Source organism: Mytilus galloprovincialis, chromosome 3 (genome assembly GCF_965363235.1).
Source record: "Mytilus galloprovincialis chromosome 3, xbMytGall1.hap1.1, whole genome shotgun sequence".
NCBI lineage: Eukaryota > Metazoa > Mollusca > Bivalvia > Mytilida > Mytilidae > Mytilus > Mytilus galloprovincialis.
This window is the reverse complement of record NC_134840.1, coordinates 82,245,691-82,268,198: the sequence shown is the minus strand read 5'-3', so window position 1 is coordinate 82,268,198 and position 22,508 is coordinate 82,245,691. Positions and strand designations below refer to the sequence as shown.

The 22,508-nt window shown below is 34.6% G+C and overlaps 1 protein-coding gene across 1 annotated transcript; it reads right to left on the bottom strand.

Annotated features, from left to right (window-relative positions):
- Positions 1-1,703: 1,703 nt before the first annotated feature.
- Positions 1,704-21,341, bottom strand: LOC143069125 (uncharacterized). The gene is made up of 3 exons (XM_076243598.1): positions 21,213-21,341; positions 4,597-5,246; positions 1,704-3,234 (listed from the first exon to the last, which is right to left on the bottom strand). Exons 2-3 carry the CDS (start codon positions 5,243-5,245, stop codon positions 2,612-2,614), a joined length of 1,272 nt encoding a protein of 423 aa, XP_076099713.1. The 5' UTR covers position 5,246; positions 21,213-21,341; the 3' UTR covers positions 1,704-2,611.
- Positions 21,342-22,508: the final 1,167 nt, after the last annotated feature.

The window sequence follows — 22,508 nt, the reverse complement described above, 5'->3', positions numbered from 1 at the left end:
AGTTGCACATACGCATTTAGTTTGACGTAACCAACCGGAAAAGAAATCGGAAAAGCAATTCTCAATAAGTGGAATGCATATGGGATGCCATGGTATGGAGGTTGCAGAGGTTGAGCTAGGAGTTTTTGAAAAATTTCTTGATGATCAACTTTTCATTTTGTACTAGACGCATTACCAACTCTAAAACAATAAACAGAGGAGAAACCGAGTAGATAATGTTAACTTTCTTCTTTGTATTAATTTTTACGCTTCCGTCATTGCGAATGACGCCTCGGCCAATAATAACACCAATAAGCCTGGTGTTCTTATCAACGAAATCAGATATATCGAAAAACAAAACGATAAACACAATGCATTGCTTTACATTCTGTTATTTATTTTTGGGATAATACACCCTTTTTTCTGGAATAACCATTATTCTGTAACCACATTCTGTATGTATGTGCCTGTCCCAAGTCAGGAGCCTGTTATTCAGTGGTTGTCGTTTGTTTATGTGTTACATATTTGTTTTTGAAATTCGTTCATTTTTGCTACATAAATAAGTCCGTTAGTTTTCTCGTTTAAATTGTTTTACATTGTCCTTTCGGGACCTTATATAGTATGGGCTTTGTTCATTGTTGACGGCCGTATTGTCCGAGACCTTGATTTTCGAGTGTTGACAGTAGGTTACTTGCCATTAATGTTTATACCCCTTCCAAATTCATTTCTCCATGTTTAATGCCTCAAATTGCAAGAAGGGGGTGAAATAACACGGTAAAAAAATTTGGGTCCCAAATTTTTAAGGAAAGTAGTGATTTGGTCCAGCTGAAAAAGGTTAAAAATTAGCACTCCAGAAGCTGTCAAAAGATTTCAAGACGCCCTAAACACTAAATTGTCCATATTTTGAGTTAGAGCCGATGAAGTTTTCTGTAATTTGATATAATTTGTCCCAAAAGTAGTACAACACACTGTAAAAATTTCATTGAGAAAGCGCAGATGGGATTTTTTAATTTTCATTTATGTTCTAAAAGAAATGCACTACGAAATAATTGTGGTCTCGGACCGTATGGTGGCCTATAGTTGTTAACTTCTGTGTCATTTTCGGTTCTTATGGAGAATTGTCTTATTGGCAATCCTACCACATCTTCTTTTTTTATATTCACATGTAAATATGATAAGGAATATGTATCTATATTCAATATATGGACTCTAATTTAAATTCCTCGCATTTTTAAACCTTCTGAACAAACAAAAATACAGAGCAATTGGCCGTTTCATAATCTAATGCATCCTGGGCAATATTTTCAAAAGCGTACACCAAAGCGTTTTGATTGGTTTAAAACGTTATAAACAATGGAAATTCAACCAATGACGTAACGTTATTTTCACTTTGGGATACCAACAATGAAATTAACCATGATGCTTTAGATTCTGAAACGGCCAATTGATCTGTTGTGTTTACTTGTATGCTTTATGCTTTTTATGGTGGTAGTTAATCTAAAAACGGAGATGTAGAAGAGAAAAATATCAATCAGACTCCAATGATATAAATAGATATAAGAAGAGTAGAAGTTCCCCATAACATTTGATTAATCATTTTCCCCTCAAGATTAATTTTGATTAGTCGTGTTTCCTTTCAGCATTTGATTTGTGTTTCCTCTTAACATTTCATTAAGAGTTTCCCCTTAAATTTTGATGTTTGTAGTAAAATAATTAGATACTAGTAATAATTAAAGTAATATATTTCTTAGAGAGCAACTTATATTCAATGAGTTAAAAAAATTTTAAGCATAAGAAATAAAATAAGAAACATTATATAATATCAGCTACATATGTAAACAAAATGTTTGTTAAATCTGAATACCAGAAAACACAAAAACACAAAAATAGGGGTATTTATAATGGACCAAGATAGCTTGACCTTTTTATATCTGTCAATCATCCGTTCTTTCCTTACTTTCTCATCCGTCTACAATGATATATCTTTTAGTCTCTCGTATACCCTTCCCTTTTTTCATTCTTTCATCATTTTCCCTCTGAAAACCTCTCTTGTTGTATCCCTTTCTTTCTTGTCTTTTCCATATCTCCAATTTCCAAAGTTACATCTCATTGCAGGTGCTTTCTTTTGTATAAATTAAGAAAATATAAGTCGACCTTAACAAAATGAGATATGTGGTATCTTTAAAAAAAAAGCACACCAACCCAAAGAAAAAATAGGTCAACACTATCTGTTCAATAATAAACAAGTGTCATTACACTATGTCGAATTCTAAGTCATTTTAAGAACATTACACTATGTCGAATTCTAAGTCATTTTAAGAAAAAGTTAAAAAAAAAAATGTTTTGGAATATTTAAGATATGTCATCAATTCTGCATTCCCCAGTCACAGATACAAAACATTTGGATAAGACAAATAATAATCACTAATGGCGGTAATGCAAATTAATTCGATAAACGGATATTGATAGCATAAACAAAATATAAAATACAATAAGTTGTGTCGGTATAAAAATAGGGTAAAAGAGCTGAATTACAACTTCATTTAAATCAACTTTCAGGGACACAACATATAAAAAATATCCCATAAAATCACTGTTTATAAACAATACCATTTCAAAGCCTTCAGTATCATTATTGCTTGTAAGGAAGAACTGGAGCAGGTGGATCAAATCCAATTGGTGGTAGAGAAGCTGATACAATTTGTCGTTGGAAAAACATCCACATCAAACTTGTCATTGAAGCTCCCATAAACTGCATTTTAGTTGTTGTTGCTGGTGTTTGGAGTATTGTTATTAGTTCCCAGCCTTGATTTCCCATATTTTCAATAACATTGTCCCAGTTCGTATCTATCACCATGGTAGACGTGCCTATCCCAGCTGATACTGACCCAGGAGCTTGGTATTCAACCATGGTTCCTTCATACATTGGTGTGTTGTCATTCAAACGAGACTGGGATTTCTCAAATATAAAGATTATGTTTAAAACTGACGTGGTTGAACTTGAACCAAATCCAGTCATACCCGAGGAGGTATCAGCTGACATATCGTTAAACACTTCTATGAGACGCCATCCTGTTCCCAGATATTGATTCATAACTCCTTGCCAGTCTAATTGTAACCCCCAATTTTGATTTGGTGTACCAAATCCCATGCTAACATTTAACTGCGCGGTTAATTTCAGTGGGACAGCTTGGTACTGGTACAATTCTGGTGAAGGGTGTTGTGGTATTTCAAAGAATAAATCGACGCCATAAACTAAAAAAAACCAGCACATTAGAAATATGTCAAATTGTAATATCGCTATCGGAAGTCCTACAACAGTTTACTACACACCCTTTTATTTGAAACATAAAAGTATTAAATAAGAAAATTTATATCGTTAACTTAAACACAATATACAATTCTTGTTCAGTTCCATTGAAGAATATCCTCAATTTGATAGTTTGGTAACTTTATGACAGCCTTTTATTTATATTTAAAGTTGTTCCAAATTCAGCAAACTTGTTTGTCACTTAATATAGGTGTTGCTGTTTCAGGATTTTGCGACAGACAGACAGATACTCTATCTGATATAAAAACAGATCATATGTACCCAAGCTTCGCTAACAAGCACAGCTTAGACACATATTGTTGTACCCCCACTGGTTTGGTTTGTGTATTAGTCAATCCATAGTTTTCTATGTCGTGTTTTGTGTGTTGTTGTGTGTCTGTTTGACAGACAGACAGACAGACAAATACTCAATCCGATAGACACACAGATCATGTGTACCCAAGCTTCGCTAACAAGCACAGTTTAGACACAGATTGTTGTACCTCCACTGGTTTGTGTAGTAGTTAATCTTTTGTTTTCCATGTTGAGTTTTGTGTGTTGTTGTGTGTCTGTTTGACAGACAGACAGACAGTTGCTCAGTTTGATAGAAACACATCCTGTGCACCCGAGCCTTGCTAACAAGCACAGCTTAGACAAAGATTGCTGTGCCCCCATTGGATTGGTTTGTGTAGTAGTCAATCTTTAGTTTTCTATGTTGTGTTTTGTGTGCTGTTGTGTGTCTGTGTCTGTTTGTGTTTGTGTTTTTTTTCCTTTTTTAGACATGGCGTTGCAGCTTATTTTTATCATATGAGTTTCAATTTCCCTTTGGTATCTTTCGCCTCTCTTTTGTAAGCAGTACATTGGACCTTTAGTTCGAATCTTAAGTTTTCTATGTTGTTTTTTTGTGTGTGTTGTTGTGTGTCTGTTTGACAGACAGACAGACAGACAGACGGTCAGTCTGATAGAAACACAGATCCTATGTATCCGAGTTTCGCTAACAAGCGCAGCTTAGACACAGATTGTTGTGCCCCACTGGGTTGGTTTGTGCAGCAGTCAATCTTTAGTTTTCTATGACGTTGTGTGTCTGTTTGTCTTTTTTTCTTCCTTTTTTAGACATGGCGTTGTCAGCTTATTTTTAACTTATGATTTTCAATTCCCTTTGGTGTCTTTCGCCTCTCTTTTGTATTAGCAGTATATTGGATAGAATCGTCTGACCTTTAGTTCGAATAGGCATACAAGTGAAAGAAAAATTGTGTGTTTGGCCTGTATGATTTCATGATATTCCTTTTAAAGTTAATTGTACTCACTTCTGCTCCTCGAATGCAAGTGACCCTGCCCATAAGCCATACCACTTCCTACTCCCATAGTCTGAGGACCGTACATATTCAGATCTTGTGGTGGTTTGTAACATCCGGTGATTTCTATACAGCGCAGACGACAACCTCGACATGCGTAGTCGTTTATCATTTGATACAAATGCTGAGTTTGCGTCTGTGTTTGTGACGATGTATGGGACATAGAATGAACTCCAGTAAGAAATGTTCCAGATTCAATCGACGATTTTATTACTTGCAACGAAAATCTTTCGTCTGGTTTGAATTTTGGTTCATTCTTCCGGAATATTGCCTGTGCACGAAGTGTTGTCGTAGATGACATGGTCATAAATCCCGATGATTGAATAGATCCCGGTGTTAGCTGGAAGGACAAAAGCCGGTACCCAATTTCATACATCTGTGTTAGATGTGGTACATATGCATTTGGATCTGATGTAGCCATTTGCATATTAGGGTTGCTTAGAAATGATAAGTTCATTTGAATAGTAAAAGGAATGTCAATTCTAAGGAATTGGTAATCACATGGAATGCCATTGTAGGGAGGTTGCGGAGGCTGAACAGGCTGTTGTTGTAAAACTTTCCCCTTGTTAGAGTGTCCGTTTTTGCTTGAAGTAGCACCCATTCTGAAATCAAAAATAAATTATGCGCGATGAAATTCTAAATCTATGACAAATGATGCACTTTTCATAAAAAAAAGTATAAAATATTGTCATCTTTTTTTTCCCCTTTGAATGTTGATGTAGCATACATAACCTTTTGACTAGATACATACACCATGGAACTTCTATTGAGATCATCGAACTGAAGTTACATGCGTGATATTTTTCTTTATTAGAATACGAATATTGTTCCAAAGATAAATGAGAAAGAACAAAAATAGAAAATAAAACAACAAGTTTGGTATTGTGGCGGTAACCTTTCTTTAAACAATCATAAAGTTAAAGTTATCTTTTAAAAGAAATTATGAATTTTTACTCTATCAGGGTATCTTATTGGTATCATTCAGTAAGGTATTGTAACAACTTTAGATTAACGAATAATTATTATCACTGTTTAAAAAACAGAACTTTCAATGGCCTATGATTCTAATAATGTTGTAATTGTTATTGAGCTACATTATCGTTCTTTGTTTGTTCCATGATGTCGGACTGTTGAAATAAAAATTTAACGGTCGAAATTTTTGTTTTTGATTTCATAAGCTTGCAATCGGAACCATTTGTGGTCTCGCTGTGCTAGTTACCTCTTTTTCGGAATATCGTAATTATGATCGTCCAGGTAAAACCGTAGACTTAAATTTGGTTTTTGCTGCTTCTCTACTAAGCACGTGACTTAAGGATTTAAAAGAGCAAAGATTGGTTGAATTTGAGTTTTATTAAATTGTCCAAGTAAGTTAGCATGTCTTCCTGCGGACTAGGAGTTTGTGAACCAGATAGTTGCAAATTCGGCTCAGTGTAACGAACGGTTTAGTACAAAGCAGCTCTCGTGTTTGTACATGCAACATTAACGGTATGCATGTTAAGTTTGCCGGTAGATGTAAAACACAATGCATCCACATCATCATCATCCCATAACTTCGGAATGCCATTCCACCTGGCTATACATTATACTGGTATGACCCATTAAGGCATTTAATAGTTGCTTTGGTCACACAGTTACATGAAATGTATCGATCAGATGCACCGTGGAAAGCTACGTTTCTGGGTTAGTTTTTGACGTTTAACGCCCTACACAATAACTTAAGTAAGTCAATAACTTAAGGATGTACTTACTAGGTGATCTAATGTAAAATTCAATAAATCAAGAATTCAAAATTGATACTTCAAGCTGGAAGAGTATTAGTTAAGGATCAAAATAAGCTACAAATATTAATAGGTCATGGACCCCTTTTTTGAGATTTGATTAATAAAATATGGCGGGAAAAAGCTGACTAGGACTTTTACCTTATATTTACATTGGTATTTCTTTTTTGGTCTCAAATCAAAAGAAAGAAAATCAAGAATCTGCACAAATTTTGTCAAATGACCTTTATGAGCTATTAAGTCTTATGTTAAAAGATAAATAGGTGTTACGGGACAAAATATTTTACCTTGTATTGTATGGAAAAACACCAAGGAGTCCGAAAATTTAATATTTGTTAAGTTAGTCTGACGGAGCTACATTTGCATCCGTATATTTTAACGATTTTAAAACAACATAACTGAATGAACAATATAAAATACTTTCTCGTAAATTCACATGGCGAAACCAGCTGTCTGATAATGGAACTACACCACATATGGACAACTGTTTATGTAAGTTTTGTGGAAAAACTGTTAACAACCAATTTCATTTTGAACAATGTATAGCAAAAACGTCTTTTTGCTATAAGTGCAGAAGTTTTGGACAGAATGTGTAACTTTCACAGACAACCGGACGTGAAAGTTGTTAAAGTTAAATCTAAATCCAAGTTACGTCAGGACGCAGAAAGAATGAGACTATTCAAAGAACAGAAAGCAATGTCAATGTTTCCATGTGCGGAACTGAATATAATAGAACTGAAGAACTTCTTTCCAACTTTAAATTATGATAGAGAATTTATCGATAACATTAGACTCAGACACGACCGAGTGCATTCAGAGAGAATAAAATTTGAAATCAAAAGTGTTCATTACGAAAAGAGAGCTGAAACAAGAGCATAACAGTGTGGTTCGCAATCTAGAAAAACTCCAAAAACAAGGTGAAGATGATAAAACAGAAATGGAAAAATTGCAGGAAAGCATTACTGATCTTAAAGAGGCTAATCTTCGGATTTACGATCAAAGATGTGAAGCAATCGACCAGCAATACCAGTGTAACAACGCGACAAAGAACATATGCGGGATCGAATTACTACACTAGAAGATGAACTGGACAATATTCGGAAAAATACAAGAGAAGATAATTATTCAAATTATTCAAATCAAAACTATCGATACCGAGGACGTCACAATCACAGAAGAAACTTTCGGAACAATTTCAGATGAACATAATATTAAGACCCGGGTCGTGTCTTCAGGGGCCGCGGGAATATATGACAGGACAATTTGGACAGTGCAATGAAATAAGTTTTTAAACAACATTTTAGTAATTCAATTGTTTTAATGTATATTTAGGTTTTGCATTTATTTTATTATTCTATACGTTGTCGTAAATTCAGGCATAAGTGTTTTACACGGATTATGTGTCATAATCTTGGACAAAGATCTTAAACGCATTTACTCTATTTTTAGAACACACTCACCCCTTCTCGTCCAATGAAAACTCAGTTTTTCCCCCTCTAACTTTCATAGTACATGGTTTTCCATGCACTATGAAATGCTTTACATGAATGACTTTTCATTGTCAGTTAATTATGAAAGTGAACTCTGAATAACTGCACTAACAAAGTGAACAATCCCCTGAAGCATTTTCCATTAGAAAAGAGCCTGCCGATTAAAGGTGAAAGAGCAAAGATTAAATCAAAACATTTTGTGAATTTAGCAAATGTTCATACATTTTCTAACGGTACACATATATAGAATAAACAAAAACAATTTGGGTAAGAATGTAGGTAAAATAATACTTATTTGATTTATATACCTGACATTTGAGGGATTTTTTTTCTTTAAAAAAAAAAAAAACAATGCCAGACTGCTGATATATAAAGCAAAGAATAGATCTCAGAGAAACACAATACATGTAAATTTATCAATAAAAAGAAAGCATTTAATGTTTAATGGTCAGAATTTAAATAATTATACAGAGAGTTTTATATTTATAAAAAAAAGTCATATTTCCAAAAAGGGGATTTATATAACATTGTGTTGCGTTTTAAAATAAAAAAATCTCAAGATATATGTGATGATTTTGTATCTAAGGTTAAATTGTTTACATTAGTTACAGTTCGGTAGAAGCATTATTTTATGCATTGTATATATACTTTAATAAAACATAGTAAAGAATTGGATGTTTCGCGGGTAAACTTTGAGTCAGGTCAAATGTGAAGGGGTGTTCCAAAGGAAACTGTCAATACGAGTAATGAGACACTTTGGAAGAACACCCCTCCTATAATAATGGTACGGCTATTATTGGGGTATAAAAAGAGGAGAGATTCCTAGCTCAGGGTCGATTGTCATAAGTCTTCGGAGACATAGGACCAAGTTACGGTACGTGTATATTCGAGATTGCTGTCTCTTATATATTAGATATATAGATATTATTACTTAAGTGAAATAAATAACAGGTTGGTTCCTGTTAGAAATACAGACTTGTACGTTTACAAGCTGAACCGTATTGTACCGTATAGGACAAGTGTGAGTCTGTGTGACCACCTTGTAAAGTACATAATTGTACCAACGGAACAAAGACAAGTGTGTAAACTTGTAGGGTACATCATTGTACTAGGACGACAAGTTTGTTCCTGACCCCAGGACACATTTGTAATAGTACAAATTTGTACTAATTGTATATATTTAAAGTAGAATAGTTAATAGCTATAGTTAAAATAAAATTGAGAAAGGAAATGGTGAATATGTCAAAGCGACAACCACCCGACCATAGAGCAAACAACAGCCGAAGGCAACCAATGGGTCTTCAATGTAGCGAGAATTCCCGCACCCGTAGGTGTCCTTCAGCTGGCCCCTAAAATATGCATAATAGTACAGTGATAATGGACGTCATACTAAACTCCGAATTATACACAAGAAACTAAAATTTAAAATCATACAAGACTAACAAAGGCCAGAGGCTCCTGACTTGGGACAGGCGCAAAATTGCGGCGGGGTTAAACATGTTTATGAGATCTCAACCCTCCCCCTATACCTCTAGCCAATGTAGAAAAGTAAAAGAATAACAATACGCACATTAAAATTCAATTCAAGAGAAGTCCGAGTCCGATGTCAAAAGATGTAACAAAAGAAAATAAATAAAATGACAATAATACATAAATAACAACAGACTACTAGCAGTTAACTGACATGCCAGCTCCAGACCTCAATTAAACTGATTGAAAGATTATGTCTTCATCATATGAATATCAGGTACAATCCCTCCCTTTAGGGGTTTAGTATCATACTATCATAAAATATATGAGAAGAACATAACCCGTGTCATGCCAACAACTGTTTTTTTAGAAATAAATGTGTTTAGTTCTGATGCAAAGACCCTATCAGTGAATCAATGTTAAAGCTTAGTTTATTTGAGACCGCAAAGAGCCGTTGTAAATTCATAGTTCATTGACGTAAATATTTGAATAAAGATTGTTTGTTATATATTATGTAAATAGAACAATTTCGATCCAGTATCAAACTGGTAACGAACACATTCTAAATAGAAATAGACACGCTTACCCTGTGTACACGTTACATAATTTGGTGGCTAGCGCTGGGATCCAAATTGTTCATTTTTAAATCCATAGCGAAAGATTATATATCCAAATTTGATCATCTTATAAACTTGTATCCAAACTGTCTTGTGAGAATTTACTGTTCACTTTTGCACAGATCGTTTTTGTCCAAACTGTTCACTTTTGCACAGATCAAAATTGTCCTGTTAACGTTTTAAATTTCCCACGGTTAAGTTACGATTATTATTTACATTAGGGATTTACGATCGATAGTGGTACAGGCAATATTTTGATTGACATTTATTACATTGTACATTTATGACACTGTGTATGCATGGTTAAATGGCAAATTAAAGTACAAACATGTCTTTTGATGATACAATCGACGAGTACACAAAACAAATTTATGATATGGAAGGAGGAACAACTTATAGAAACAGTTTTGTTTCGTCAACACCAAAAGATCAGGGTGTTCGTCCAAAATATAATAAATGATTCGGGTCTAGGATCAAGAGGGTCCTCATTGTCAAGAAAGGGAGATAATGAAAAAGTTGTTTTACCAACATTCAACAACCCAAATACGCACAAAACTGTTAATTTTTCCCAAATTGATTCAAAGGAAGGGGATACTTTGCCTTTACCCATAGATAATAGTTACATTAGGGAAAAAGACAAAACTGACAAATCAAAGTACCGACATACTGATAACACAGATAATGCTGGTGTAAAAATTAAACCATGTCAATATAACGGTAGCACATCATGGACGGACTATTTGTCCCATTTTGAAATGTGTGCACTTGTTAATAATTGGTCGGAAAATCGAAAAGGGTTATACTTAGCGGTATCGTTAATGGGACAGGCACAAGCTGTACTTGGAGATTTACCAATTGAGAAAAGACAAAACTTTTCCGATTTAGTCAGTGCACTTGAAAAGCGATTCGCGCCTTCTAGTCAAACTGAGTTGTACAGAGTTCAGTTTAAAGAGAGACGTCAGAGAGCCAGCGAATCACTTCCCGAATTGGGTCAGTCAATTCGGAGATTGTCCAACTTGGCATATCCTACTGCCCCATTGGACATACGTGAAACTCTCGGGAAAGAGCAGTTTATTGTCGCGCTCGTTGATTCGGAAATGCGACTTAGAATAAAACAATCGCGACCGAAAGGTTTAAATAATGCCGTGAGACTTGCCGTTGAACTAGAGGCTTACAATAAAGCCGAAAATAAAGTCAGAGAGGGACGAGGTTATTTACGGCAGACTATGAATGATGACGAGTTCGATAGGGAACAAAAAATTTCAAAAAGTGACTCGCCAACGAAAGACATTGCATCATGGAGGCAAACAATGGAGAAAAATCTAAGTACGACTGAAATGGCAAAATTAAAAACTAGTGGTACAAATGAGGGGTCTTCTTATAATAAAACGAGATATACCCAAAGTAAGAGGACAAATAAGGGTTGTTACAATTGTGGCAAATTTGGTCATTTAGCAAGGGACTGTCGCCTAACCCGAAGAAATAAGAACAATTATAATGGAAATAAGAGGGATGGGTCGGTCAAAACATTAATGAAAACTAGGAAACAAAATAACCGTATGACAAATGAAGGTGCGGTTACAACAGCATCTGAAGATGCTGGTATGTATGTCAAACTAAATGTAGGAGACATTGAAGCCAAGTTTGTGGTTGATACAGGAGCAACTTTGACATTGGTATCTTCCAAGTTATACGATATGTTGACTCCATTAGATCAATCATATCTAAGTGAAGTTAAGACAACTGTTAGGTCAGTGTGTGGCAATAAGCTAGAGCTTCGTGGAAAAGGAAGGTTCAATCTGCATTTCGGTCCAAATATGTTGCAATCTGAAGCTGTTGTGACTGATCTGCAAGTTGATGGTATACTTGGTTTGGACTTCATGAAACGACATAATTGTTTAATTGATGTTAAGAATGGGCACTTTTGTATTGGGGATTTTAAGGTAGATTTGTGTTTTCAGGGATCAATAGGCTGTTACCGAGTGGTTGCTTCAGAAGCGGTTGTCATACCGCCAAGGTCAGAAATTGTCATTAATGGCACGGTTTGCTTAGCAGAAGGTCAAAAATTACCTGCTGACAATGCTTTGTTAGAAGCAAATGAGCATGCAGGGAAAAACTACATTTTGACTGCTAGAACGTTGGTAAGGTCAGGCGAAAAAGTCCCTGTTAGATTAATGAACACAGAACTAGATCCTAAGACAATCTATCCTGGTACAACTATAGCACAAATGTCTGGTGTTGATCAAGTACTAGATGATAATATTAGTTCAAATGAACAGAAACATGACGGACTTAGGCCAGATTTACAAAATCTATTAGACAGGACATCAGATGAATTGACTTCGAAAGACATACAAAAAGTAAAATCTTTGTTGATAGAAAATCAGAACTTGTTTGCTTCTTCTGATGTTGATTTGGGAAGGACCAATCTCGTAAAACACGAAATCAATACGGGAAACGCAAGGCCATTTAAAGAACCACCTCGTCGTACACCTTATCATTTGAACAAGGTAGTAAATGACAACCTTGACAAAATGTTACAAAAAGGGATTATTGAACCACCCCACAGTCCCTGGGCGGCAGGGATAGTCTTAGTTAAGAAAAAGATCGACAGTTATCGTTTTTGCGTAGATTATAGACGCTCAAACAGTGTGACCCTTAATAAAGACGCGTATCCTTTACCGAGGATTGACGATTCGTTAGATCATTTAGCAGGAAATAAATGGTATAGTACTCTGGACTGTTGTTCAGGATATTGGCAGGTGGAGCTGGCCGAAAATGACAAACACAAAACCGCTTTTGCAACGCGAAGGGGTTTATTTCAATTTAGAGTCATGCCGTTTGGGTTGTGTTGCGCTGCACAGACATTTGAGCGGTTGATGGAAACCATACTAGCTGGTTTACAGCGGGAAACATGTCTGGTTTACATTGACGATATAATCGTTTTTGGAAAAATACTAGATGGTATGCTTGAAAATTTAAGAGACGTTTTTGCAAGGCTTAAATCGGCTGGTTTAAAGCTAAAGGCAAAGAAGTGCACCTTGTGTACCACCAAGGTTCGTTTCTTAGGACATATTGTCTCTGAGGAAGGAATTTCCACTGATCCCGATAAGATTAAAGCTGTTAAAGAGTGGCCCACCCCTACAAATATAACCGAAGTTCGTTCCTTTTTAGGTCTTTGTGGGTACTACAGAAAATTTATCAAAAACTTTGCCCACATTGCTAAACCGTTACACAAAATAACAGAGAAGGAAACTAAGTTTGTTTGGACTTCAGAATGTCAAGAATCTTTTGACCAATTGAAAGGTAAATTAATAAACGCACCAGTTCTTGCATATCCAGATTTTAATAAAGAATTTATTTTGGATACTGATGCAAGCAATTTGGCAGTCGGAGCTGTCTTGACTCAGAAATCTGATGAAGGGCTTGAACATGTTGTGGCGTATGCTAGTCGTACACTTTCAAAATCAGAACGAAAGTACTGTGTGACACGCAAGGAGTTGCTTGCTGTGGTTTGTTTTGTTAAACATTTCAAACCATACCTTTACGGTAGAAAGTTCACAGTAAGAACTGATCACGGATCATTAAAGTGGTTGCTTAACTTTAAGAACCCAGAAGGACAGATAGCTAGATGGATAGAGACATTAGGATCATTTGAGATGCAAATTCAACATCGACCAGGAGTGCAGCATAGGAATGCAGACGCACTTAGTCGCATTCCTTGTAAACAATGCGGCTATCATACCGGTTTAGAAACAGAGACTGTTTCTACTGAGACTGAAGACCAACATTACACTGTTAATGCTATCACCCGTTTTGATGGTAGTAATGACAAAGATGATGACAGTGAACATCATGATTTGCCTCTTAAAGAAATTCAGAAAAATGATCATGACCTGAAAATAGTGACAAAATGGGTAGAAACAGACGAACGTCCGGATTACAAAGATATTTCTGATAAGGGATTTTTCTTAAGATCACTTTGGAATCAATGGAACAATTAAGAGTTAAGAGACGGACTTATCTACAGACAATTCGAAGACCCTGCAACCAAAATTGTTAAAATGCAGGCTATCATTCCTTTATCAGAACGTAAAAAGGTTTTACAATTTTCCCATGATGATAAATGTTCTGCTCATTTGGTTATCCATAAAACTTTGGCAAAAATTAGACAATCCTATTATTGGCCTGGGTTACAAAACGACATCAGGACTTACATAAACGGATGTGACAAATGTGCAAAGCGAAAAAGTCCACAAAAGTCCAAAAGAGCTCCAATGGCTTTAGTTGAAGCTAATGGGCCAATGGAAAGGATAGCTACCGATATCCTTGGTGAGTTGCCAGAAACAGAGAGTGGTAACAAATATATCTTGGTAGTTTCTGACTACTACACAAAGTGGACGGAGTCTTTTGCCATGCCAAATATGGAAGCCAAAACTGTGGCTAAGATAATAGTTGAAAAAGTTATAGTAATATTTGGTGTTCCTCATTGGAAACACTCAGATCAAGGCAGGCAATTTGAAAGCTTGTTGTTTCAAGAGATGTGTTGTATTCTAAACATTAAGAAAACACGTACCACTCCATATCATCCAAAATCTGATGGTATGGTGGAAAGGTTTAATAAGACTCTTGCAACAATATTAAGTTCATTTGTGGAACAGAACCAGAGAGACTGGGATGAATACATTCCTTTTGTCATGATGGCATATAGGGCATCCGAGCACGAGACGACTGGACAAACGCCAAATAGTCTCATGTTAGGTAGGGAACTATCAACCCCTTTAGACATCATGTATGAACTGCCACCATCAGTTAAAGATATTCCTGCACATAAGTGGGCTTGGGAGCTTAAGGAAAAGTTAGAAATCTCCCACAGTTTTGTCAGAGGTAAAATAAAAGGGCAAATGCGAAGACAGAAACACTATCACGACCTCAAATTGTCATACCAAAATTTCAGAAAAGATGACGAGGTGTATGTTTATTTCCCAGTTAAGAAACCTGGGATGTCTTAAAAATTGACTAGTTTCTGGAAAGGTCCTTTCAAAATTCTCGACAAATATGGTGACCTTACATATAAAGTTGACTGTGGATACAGAGGGAAACCACAAGTCATACATGTCGACAGACTTAAGAAAAAGAACAAACAGACATTAAGGACAGAATCAGATAATAACACTTTTGTTCCATTAGACACTGAAAATGATACAGCTGAAAACGACCCTATAGAAACTCCTTATGTTCAAGACATTTGTGTTCATGAGTCAACGTTGCCTGATGAAGATGTACAAGAAAGTAGTCACAAAGGGCGCCGTACAAGGCGAAAACCAGCTTGGATGGCAGATTACATTGTTAAATAGTTTTAGTATATTTAAATGAACAAAAATGTGTATATAATACTTCTATGTTTTATCTGTTTTAAATTTAGTTTTGGACATGCGGGACGCATGTGATTTTGAGGAGTGGGTTATGTGATGATTTTGTATCTAAGGTTAAATTGTTTACATTGGTTACAGTTCGGTTGAGGCATTATTTTATACATTGTATATATACTTTAATAAAACATAGTAAAGAATTGGATGTTTCGCGGGTAAACTTTGGGTCAGGTCAAATGTGAAGGGGTGTTCCAAAGGAAACTGTCAATACGAGTAATGAGACACTTTGGAAGAACACCCCTCCTATAATAATGGTACGGCTATTATTGGGGTATAAAAAAAGGAGAGATTCCTAGCTCAGGGTCGATTGTCATAAGTCTTCGGAGACATAGGACCAAGTTACGGTACGTGTATATTCGAGATTGCTGTCTCTTATATATTAGATATATAGATATTATTACTTAAGTGAAATAAAGAACAGGTTGGTTCCTGTTAGAAATACGGACTTGTACGTTTACAAGCTGAACCGTATTGTACCGTATAGGACAAGTGTGAGTCTGTGTGACCACCTTGTAAAGTACATAATTGTACCAACGGAACAAAGACAAGTGTGTAAACTTGTAGGGTACATTATTGTACTAGGAGGACAAGTTTGTTCCTGACCCAAGGACACATTTGTAATAGTACAAATTTGTACCAATTGTATATATTTAAAGTAGAATAGTTAATAGCTATAGTTAGTTTATTTGAGACCGCAAAGAGCCGTTGTATATATTTTAGTTCATTGACGTAAATATTTGAATAAAGATTGTTTGTTATATATTATGTAAATAGAACAATTTCGATCCAGTATCAAACTGGTAACGAACACATTCTAAATAGAAATAGACACGCTTACCCTGTGTACACGTTACATATATAAATATCAAATTTTACCTGAAGCAGCAGAAAAACAATTTATCCACAATTGTCCTCACAAACTATGGGCCGAGCTTTTTCATTCCATCCATTGAAATGATGATTTAAACCTATGTTTTACATTTAGTTCATTATAAAAAGTGAACTCTTATTAGGGTTTGAATATTACAATAGGAAAGGATAATTTTGTAAGGTCATTCGAATGTGTGAATATGTTCTAAATTGGTCAGACAATACTTGGTCATGTTCTATGAAGATTTAAGCCCTCGGCTTCGCCTTGGGCTTAAATCTTCATAAAACATGACCAAGTATTGTCTAACCTATAAATCTCATTATTTATTCTCTGTGACAGTTTGGACTATAATTTACAAATACGTGTCGGACACTAATTACTCTTTTAATCTATTGTAATTTTTAATTTGTCTTCTTTTAATCTGCTTAATCTCATATTAAATTGATTGTGCTTATATATATTGTTATTGTTTGTATGTTACTTTACATTTAGTTTAGAGTTTGTTGTTCGGTCTTGCCGGACTGCTGAAATAAAAGTTTAGGGAGCGAAATCTTCCTCCTTGTTTTCCATTTAGCCGGAACGCCATTTCACCCGGCTATACTATAATGAACAGTTCTACTCGACTCATCCTGCTATATTTTTATCCTTTTGAAGAGTGTCATTGGTCAACAGTCGGTGCATTACACCATGATTACATTAAGATTCGTTACATTAATGAACACGCACCTCAGTCCAGAATTGAGAAAGATAATTAAGGAATGACTGTAATATTTTTTCTGCCTATGAAGAAATAACATAAAAAATGTGGTGCACACTGAATAACGCGCGTAGCGGGTTATTTAACAGTGTGCACCACATTTTTTATGTTGTTTTGAATAGACAGAAAAAATACTAGTCATTTCTTATAATTTTAAATTCTAAATTCCATTTTAAACCGTAGAAAACCATGAAAAAACGTTGATGACGTCACGGTTACATGACTAAATTATGTCTATGGGCTCATAACAAAATAACGTCAGCCAATCAGAAGACGCGTTACATCCAAAATTAAATTATTCTTAATTATTATTTAATATGTTGACGAAAAACCAATCAAAACTGAAAACAAGAGCTAAATTGGTTTACTGCTTGGGCTTCAGTTATCAAACTAAACTGACCTATAATGACTTTACTTGTTTTTATAAAGTTAAAAAGGAAATAGGGAATGTGTCCAAGCGACAACAACCCGACCATAGAGCAGACAATAGCCGAATGTCTTTAAAATGTATACTTTAAGCTGTATATAAACTTCAAAACTATGAAATGTGCTATGAATCGATTTTTAATCATAAAGAACAATATGACTTTAGTTCTTGAAGGTCAAACATGCCGGTCCCAAGCACGTATAATAGGGGAGGATAGTCATACAATCCAAATATTGAAAAAGCGCAAATGTCCTTTGTAAAAAGCGCAAATGTCCATATTTATATAGCGCAAACGTGCTATGATTTGAAGAGCAAGTGTCCAAAATAAAAAAGCGCAAATGTCCTTTGTAAAAAGCGCAAATGTTCATATTTAAATAGCGCAAATGTCCAAAATAAAACCAGATGCTCCGCAGGGCGTAGCTTTATACGACCGCAGAGGTTGAACCCTGAACGGTTGGGGCAAGTATGGACACAACATTCAAGCTGGATTCAGCTCTAAATTTGGATTGTGATTAAATAGTTGACACAGCATAGGTTTCTGACACAGAATGAATGTGTTCTAATGAACTTAAATTTTTTGTTTTCTCTTAGAGCAATTCACTATGCTGTTGAATATTAATCCTCTCAAAAAAATGTTTGAAGAAATTTTCTTTTTTATTTATGAAATTTCAAATGAGAAAAATTGAACCCAATTTTTTAAATCACATCCCCCTTTCCCTTATTCCAAAACTAATCTCAATTAAAATTTCTAATGGAGTTTGCAACAATAACTACTCATTTAAATACATCATAAAATATTAAGATGTAAAAAAACTGCTTGTTATCACTGAATGGTAAAGATTATTTTAATTTATCAGTTGGTAGTAAAAAGTGAATATACATTGTATATTGTATATAACAAAGATTTAAGTTGATTCTGGACAAAGAAAGATAACTCCAATTAAAAAAAAATCTTGCTATTGCACAATATTTTGCAATTAGATATTTCTTGCTTACTATTCTGGACAAAGAAAGATAACTCTAATTAAAAAAAAATTTGCTATTTCACAATATTGTGCAATTAGATATTTCTTGCCATTGCGCAATACTGTGCAATTGAAAAGACTTGCTATTGCACAATACTTAATATAATAATTTTAGATCCTGATTTGGACCAACTTGACTTGGGCCCATAATAAAAAATCTAAGTACATTTTTGGATTCAGCATATCAAAGAACCCCAAGATTTCAATTTTTGTTAAAATCAGACTAAGTTTAATTTTGGACCCTTTGGACTTCGGTGTAGACCAATTTGAAAACAGGACCAAAAATGAAGAATCTACATACACAGTTAGATTTGGTATATCAAAGAACCCCATTTATTCAATTTTTGATGAAATCAAACAAAGTTTAATTTTGGACCCCGATTTGGACCAACTTGGAAACTGGGCCAATAATCAAGAATCTAAGTACATTTTTAGATTCAGCATATCAAAGAACCTAACTGATTCATTTTTGTCAAAATCAAACTAAGTTTAATTTTGGACCCTTTGGACCTTAATGTAGACCAATTTGAAAACAGGACCAAAAGTTAAGAATCTACATACACAGTCATGACAGTTAGATTCGGCATATCAAAGAACCCCAATTATTCAATTTTGATGAAATCAAACAAAGTTTAATTTTGGACCCTTTGGGCCCCTTATTCTGTTGGGACCAAAACTCCCAAAATCAATACCAACCTTCCTTTTATGGTCATAAACCTTGTGTTTAAATTTCATAGATTTCTATTTACTTATACTAACGTTATGGTGCGAAAACCAAGAAAAATGCTAATTTGGGTCCCTTTTTGGCCCCTAATTCCTAAACTGTTGGAACCTAAACTCCCAAAATCAATACCAACCTTCCTTTTGTAGTCATTAACATTGTGTTTAAATTTCATTGATTTCTATTTACTTAAACTAAAGTTATTGTGCGAAAACCAAGAATAATGCTTATTTGGGCCCTTTTTTGGCCCCTAATTCCTAAACTGTTGAAACCAAAACTTCCAAAATCAATCCCAACCGTTCTTTTGTGGTCATAAACCTTGTGTCAAAATTTCATAGATTTCTATTAACTTAAACTAAAGTTATAGTGCGAAAACCAAGAAAATGCTTATTTGGGCCCTTTTTGGCCCCTAATTCCTAAAATGTTTAAACCTTGTGTTAAAATTTCATAGATTTCCATTCACTTTTACTAAAGTTAGAGTGCGAAAACTAAAAGTATTCGGACGACGACGACGACGCAGACGACGACGCCAACGTGATAGCAATATACGACGAAAATTTTTTCAAATTTTGCGGTCGTATAAAAAAGCGCAAATGTCCTATGAAAAAGCGCAAACGTCCCGCGCCACAAATTAAACCAATAAAAGTGTATTATAATTACAGGTGCCGGTGTTGCCGGAAGCAGGGATTATGAATCTATAATGCTTACGGTCTTAGCGTCAAATAATGTATTCTTTGTTACGCAATTCTAAATACAAGGACGACTTTAAATTATTCAAAAAGTGTAAAATACATGTTTTTTAACGTTATCGGATCAATAAATACAAGAAATTGTTGCAAATAAATAACAAGGATCCTAAAAGTAGGCCTACAGTTAAATAATTGTAATGAGAAAGGAATATAGACAAAAAATAAATAAATGCGATATTTTAATATTTGATTCATTTAATTATTTACTTTGACCTTTAATGGTTTTCTTTTACAACTTCAAGAGATATATAATACAATTGTATAGTATGTCTTTGATTTTACAAATTGAGAATTGGATTGGGAGTTGTCTCATTGTCACTCGTACCACATCTTCTGATATCTATTTACTCCAAACTATTACAGTTACGAAAGAGATGATGCGCCTTTTCAGTTTAATGAAATTAATGTTATAGTTTTAGCTCATTATGTAACCCAGCTCCCTCGGGTATGGTCTCGTATTAATCTAATACACAAGGAATTTATCGGCTGTCTATGTGATAAAAGTTAACTTACCTGATACGATTGTTTTGGATCGATGATTTACATATCAACAGAAAAAAATGTGTAGTAACACAAGTTACACGCAGTTAACAGGTGTATCGGGTAGTTTATACACAAATAACAGCACCACGTACACGTATGTGTTCGAAAGCGAGTAAAGACTCTTTTATGATTTTACATTTTTATTCTAAATGTAATTTCAATAAATTTTTTTTTTATCTTACTTCATTGCAATAATGTGACGTAAAATATTTGCCACTGGACTTCAAGGCAGACAACACTGAATCAATATCTACTGGTGATGTGACCTATTTAATAAATTATTAGTATACTCAGGGACATATATATATATATATATATATATATATATAATTATATATATACTATATTCATGTCTCTAGTATACTATTCTCAAACTAGTGTTAATTATATTTGATTCCAGTTGACTCCTCTAAATTTGTAGGTCTCTGAAACGATCTTTTATGAAAGTAGCAAGTCGTTGTGATGCTCGACCTTCATCGATATACACGTACTCCAATATTTTCACATAATTTATACACATTGTCGAATGTTCTGCCAGGGTAAAGGCCTAGATATATAGGCTCTGGTAATGGCTATTTCAAGATAATAATTACACTTCATAATCAATTGCATACGTGTATAACTATTGATTTATGTATATACACACTGCATAGTAACAAAATACTAGATAAACTTTAGTTATACTTACATCAGTTATCCTCCAGTTTCGCTTCAGGAACTGGTCAGTTAGGTCACTTATTTAAGAGTGTGTAAAAATCCGTGTATAAATATAACCACGTGACATAAATTTGTAAAAACTAAAAATAGCGCATTCAATAAAATATACAATAATTTACTTACAGGTACATCTTTATAGAAAAGGGGGGGGGGGCAAGGGGGGTCCAATAACAGAAAAACAGTAAATTGATTTAGCTTAAAACAGATAACAAGAAATTGAACAGGGACAATAACAGATAACAGTAAATGAAATCTTAAAATAAGTCCGGTTCAGGACCAATACTGTAGATTCTATTCTATAACTGGGTGTGTGGACCTAGCTAGGCCTTAATAGAGACACGTATTCATTTTAGTTATAATCCTCATCAGGTATCCTTAGTCATATACATTGTATTTTCCTTTTTATTTATTTTGATAATTGATTTGAATATAAAATACATGTACACATGGGGGAAGAAGGAACATTATTCCCATATAGATCTATATGTTAAATTCAAATTTAAACTATTCTTAATGTCACAAAAAACGGAAAACATATGACTAGGATGAGGATAGGTCTACGTCCATACGACCGAGTTGGTTGACCGTTATGGAATAACCGTTTCACAAATGATATCGGATATGTTCCTTACGTCATTACTACAATCCCCTTCCCTTTCATGAATGTGACCTACCGAATTAGACTATTTACTGGATTTGTAATCACATAAGCAACACGACGGGTGCAGCATGTGGAGCAGGATCTGCTTACCCTTCCGGAGCACCTGAGATCACCCCTAGTTTTTTGGTGGGGTTCGTGTTGTTTATTCTTTAGTTTTCTATATTGTGTCGTGTGTGCTGTCGTTTGTTTGTCTTTTTCATTTTTAGCCATGGCGTTGTCAGTTTGTTTTGGATTTATGAGTTTGACTGTCCCTTTGGTATCTTTCGTCCCTCTTTTATGTGAAATAATTAAATATGGAATTTGGGTATCGCATTGGAACAGCAGTTAGATTCTTAAAGGGATATTTTGTGGAACAAATAAATTGAAGCTATTAAAGACTCGTCTTTATTTGCAGCAGCAGTTTCTGAGCTTCAACTTTCACTGTGTAAAGCCTTAAAAAAATATAGTCCGGGTTCTCTTTCATGTAAATACAAAGAGGGGAGTAGCACTTCTAAATGTGAATGCTAAAAAGATGTTGTGTAATTCCTAAAGGCAATATTTCACTTGCAAGCTCAAACAAATGATACATAACTATTTTTGTATTTTATAAATAAGTATAAAAGGAGA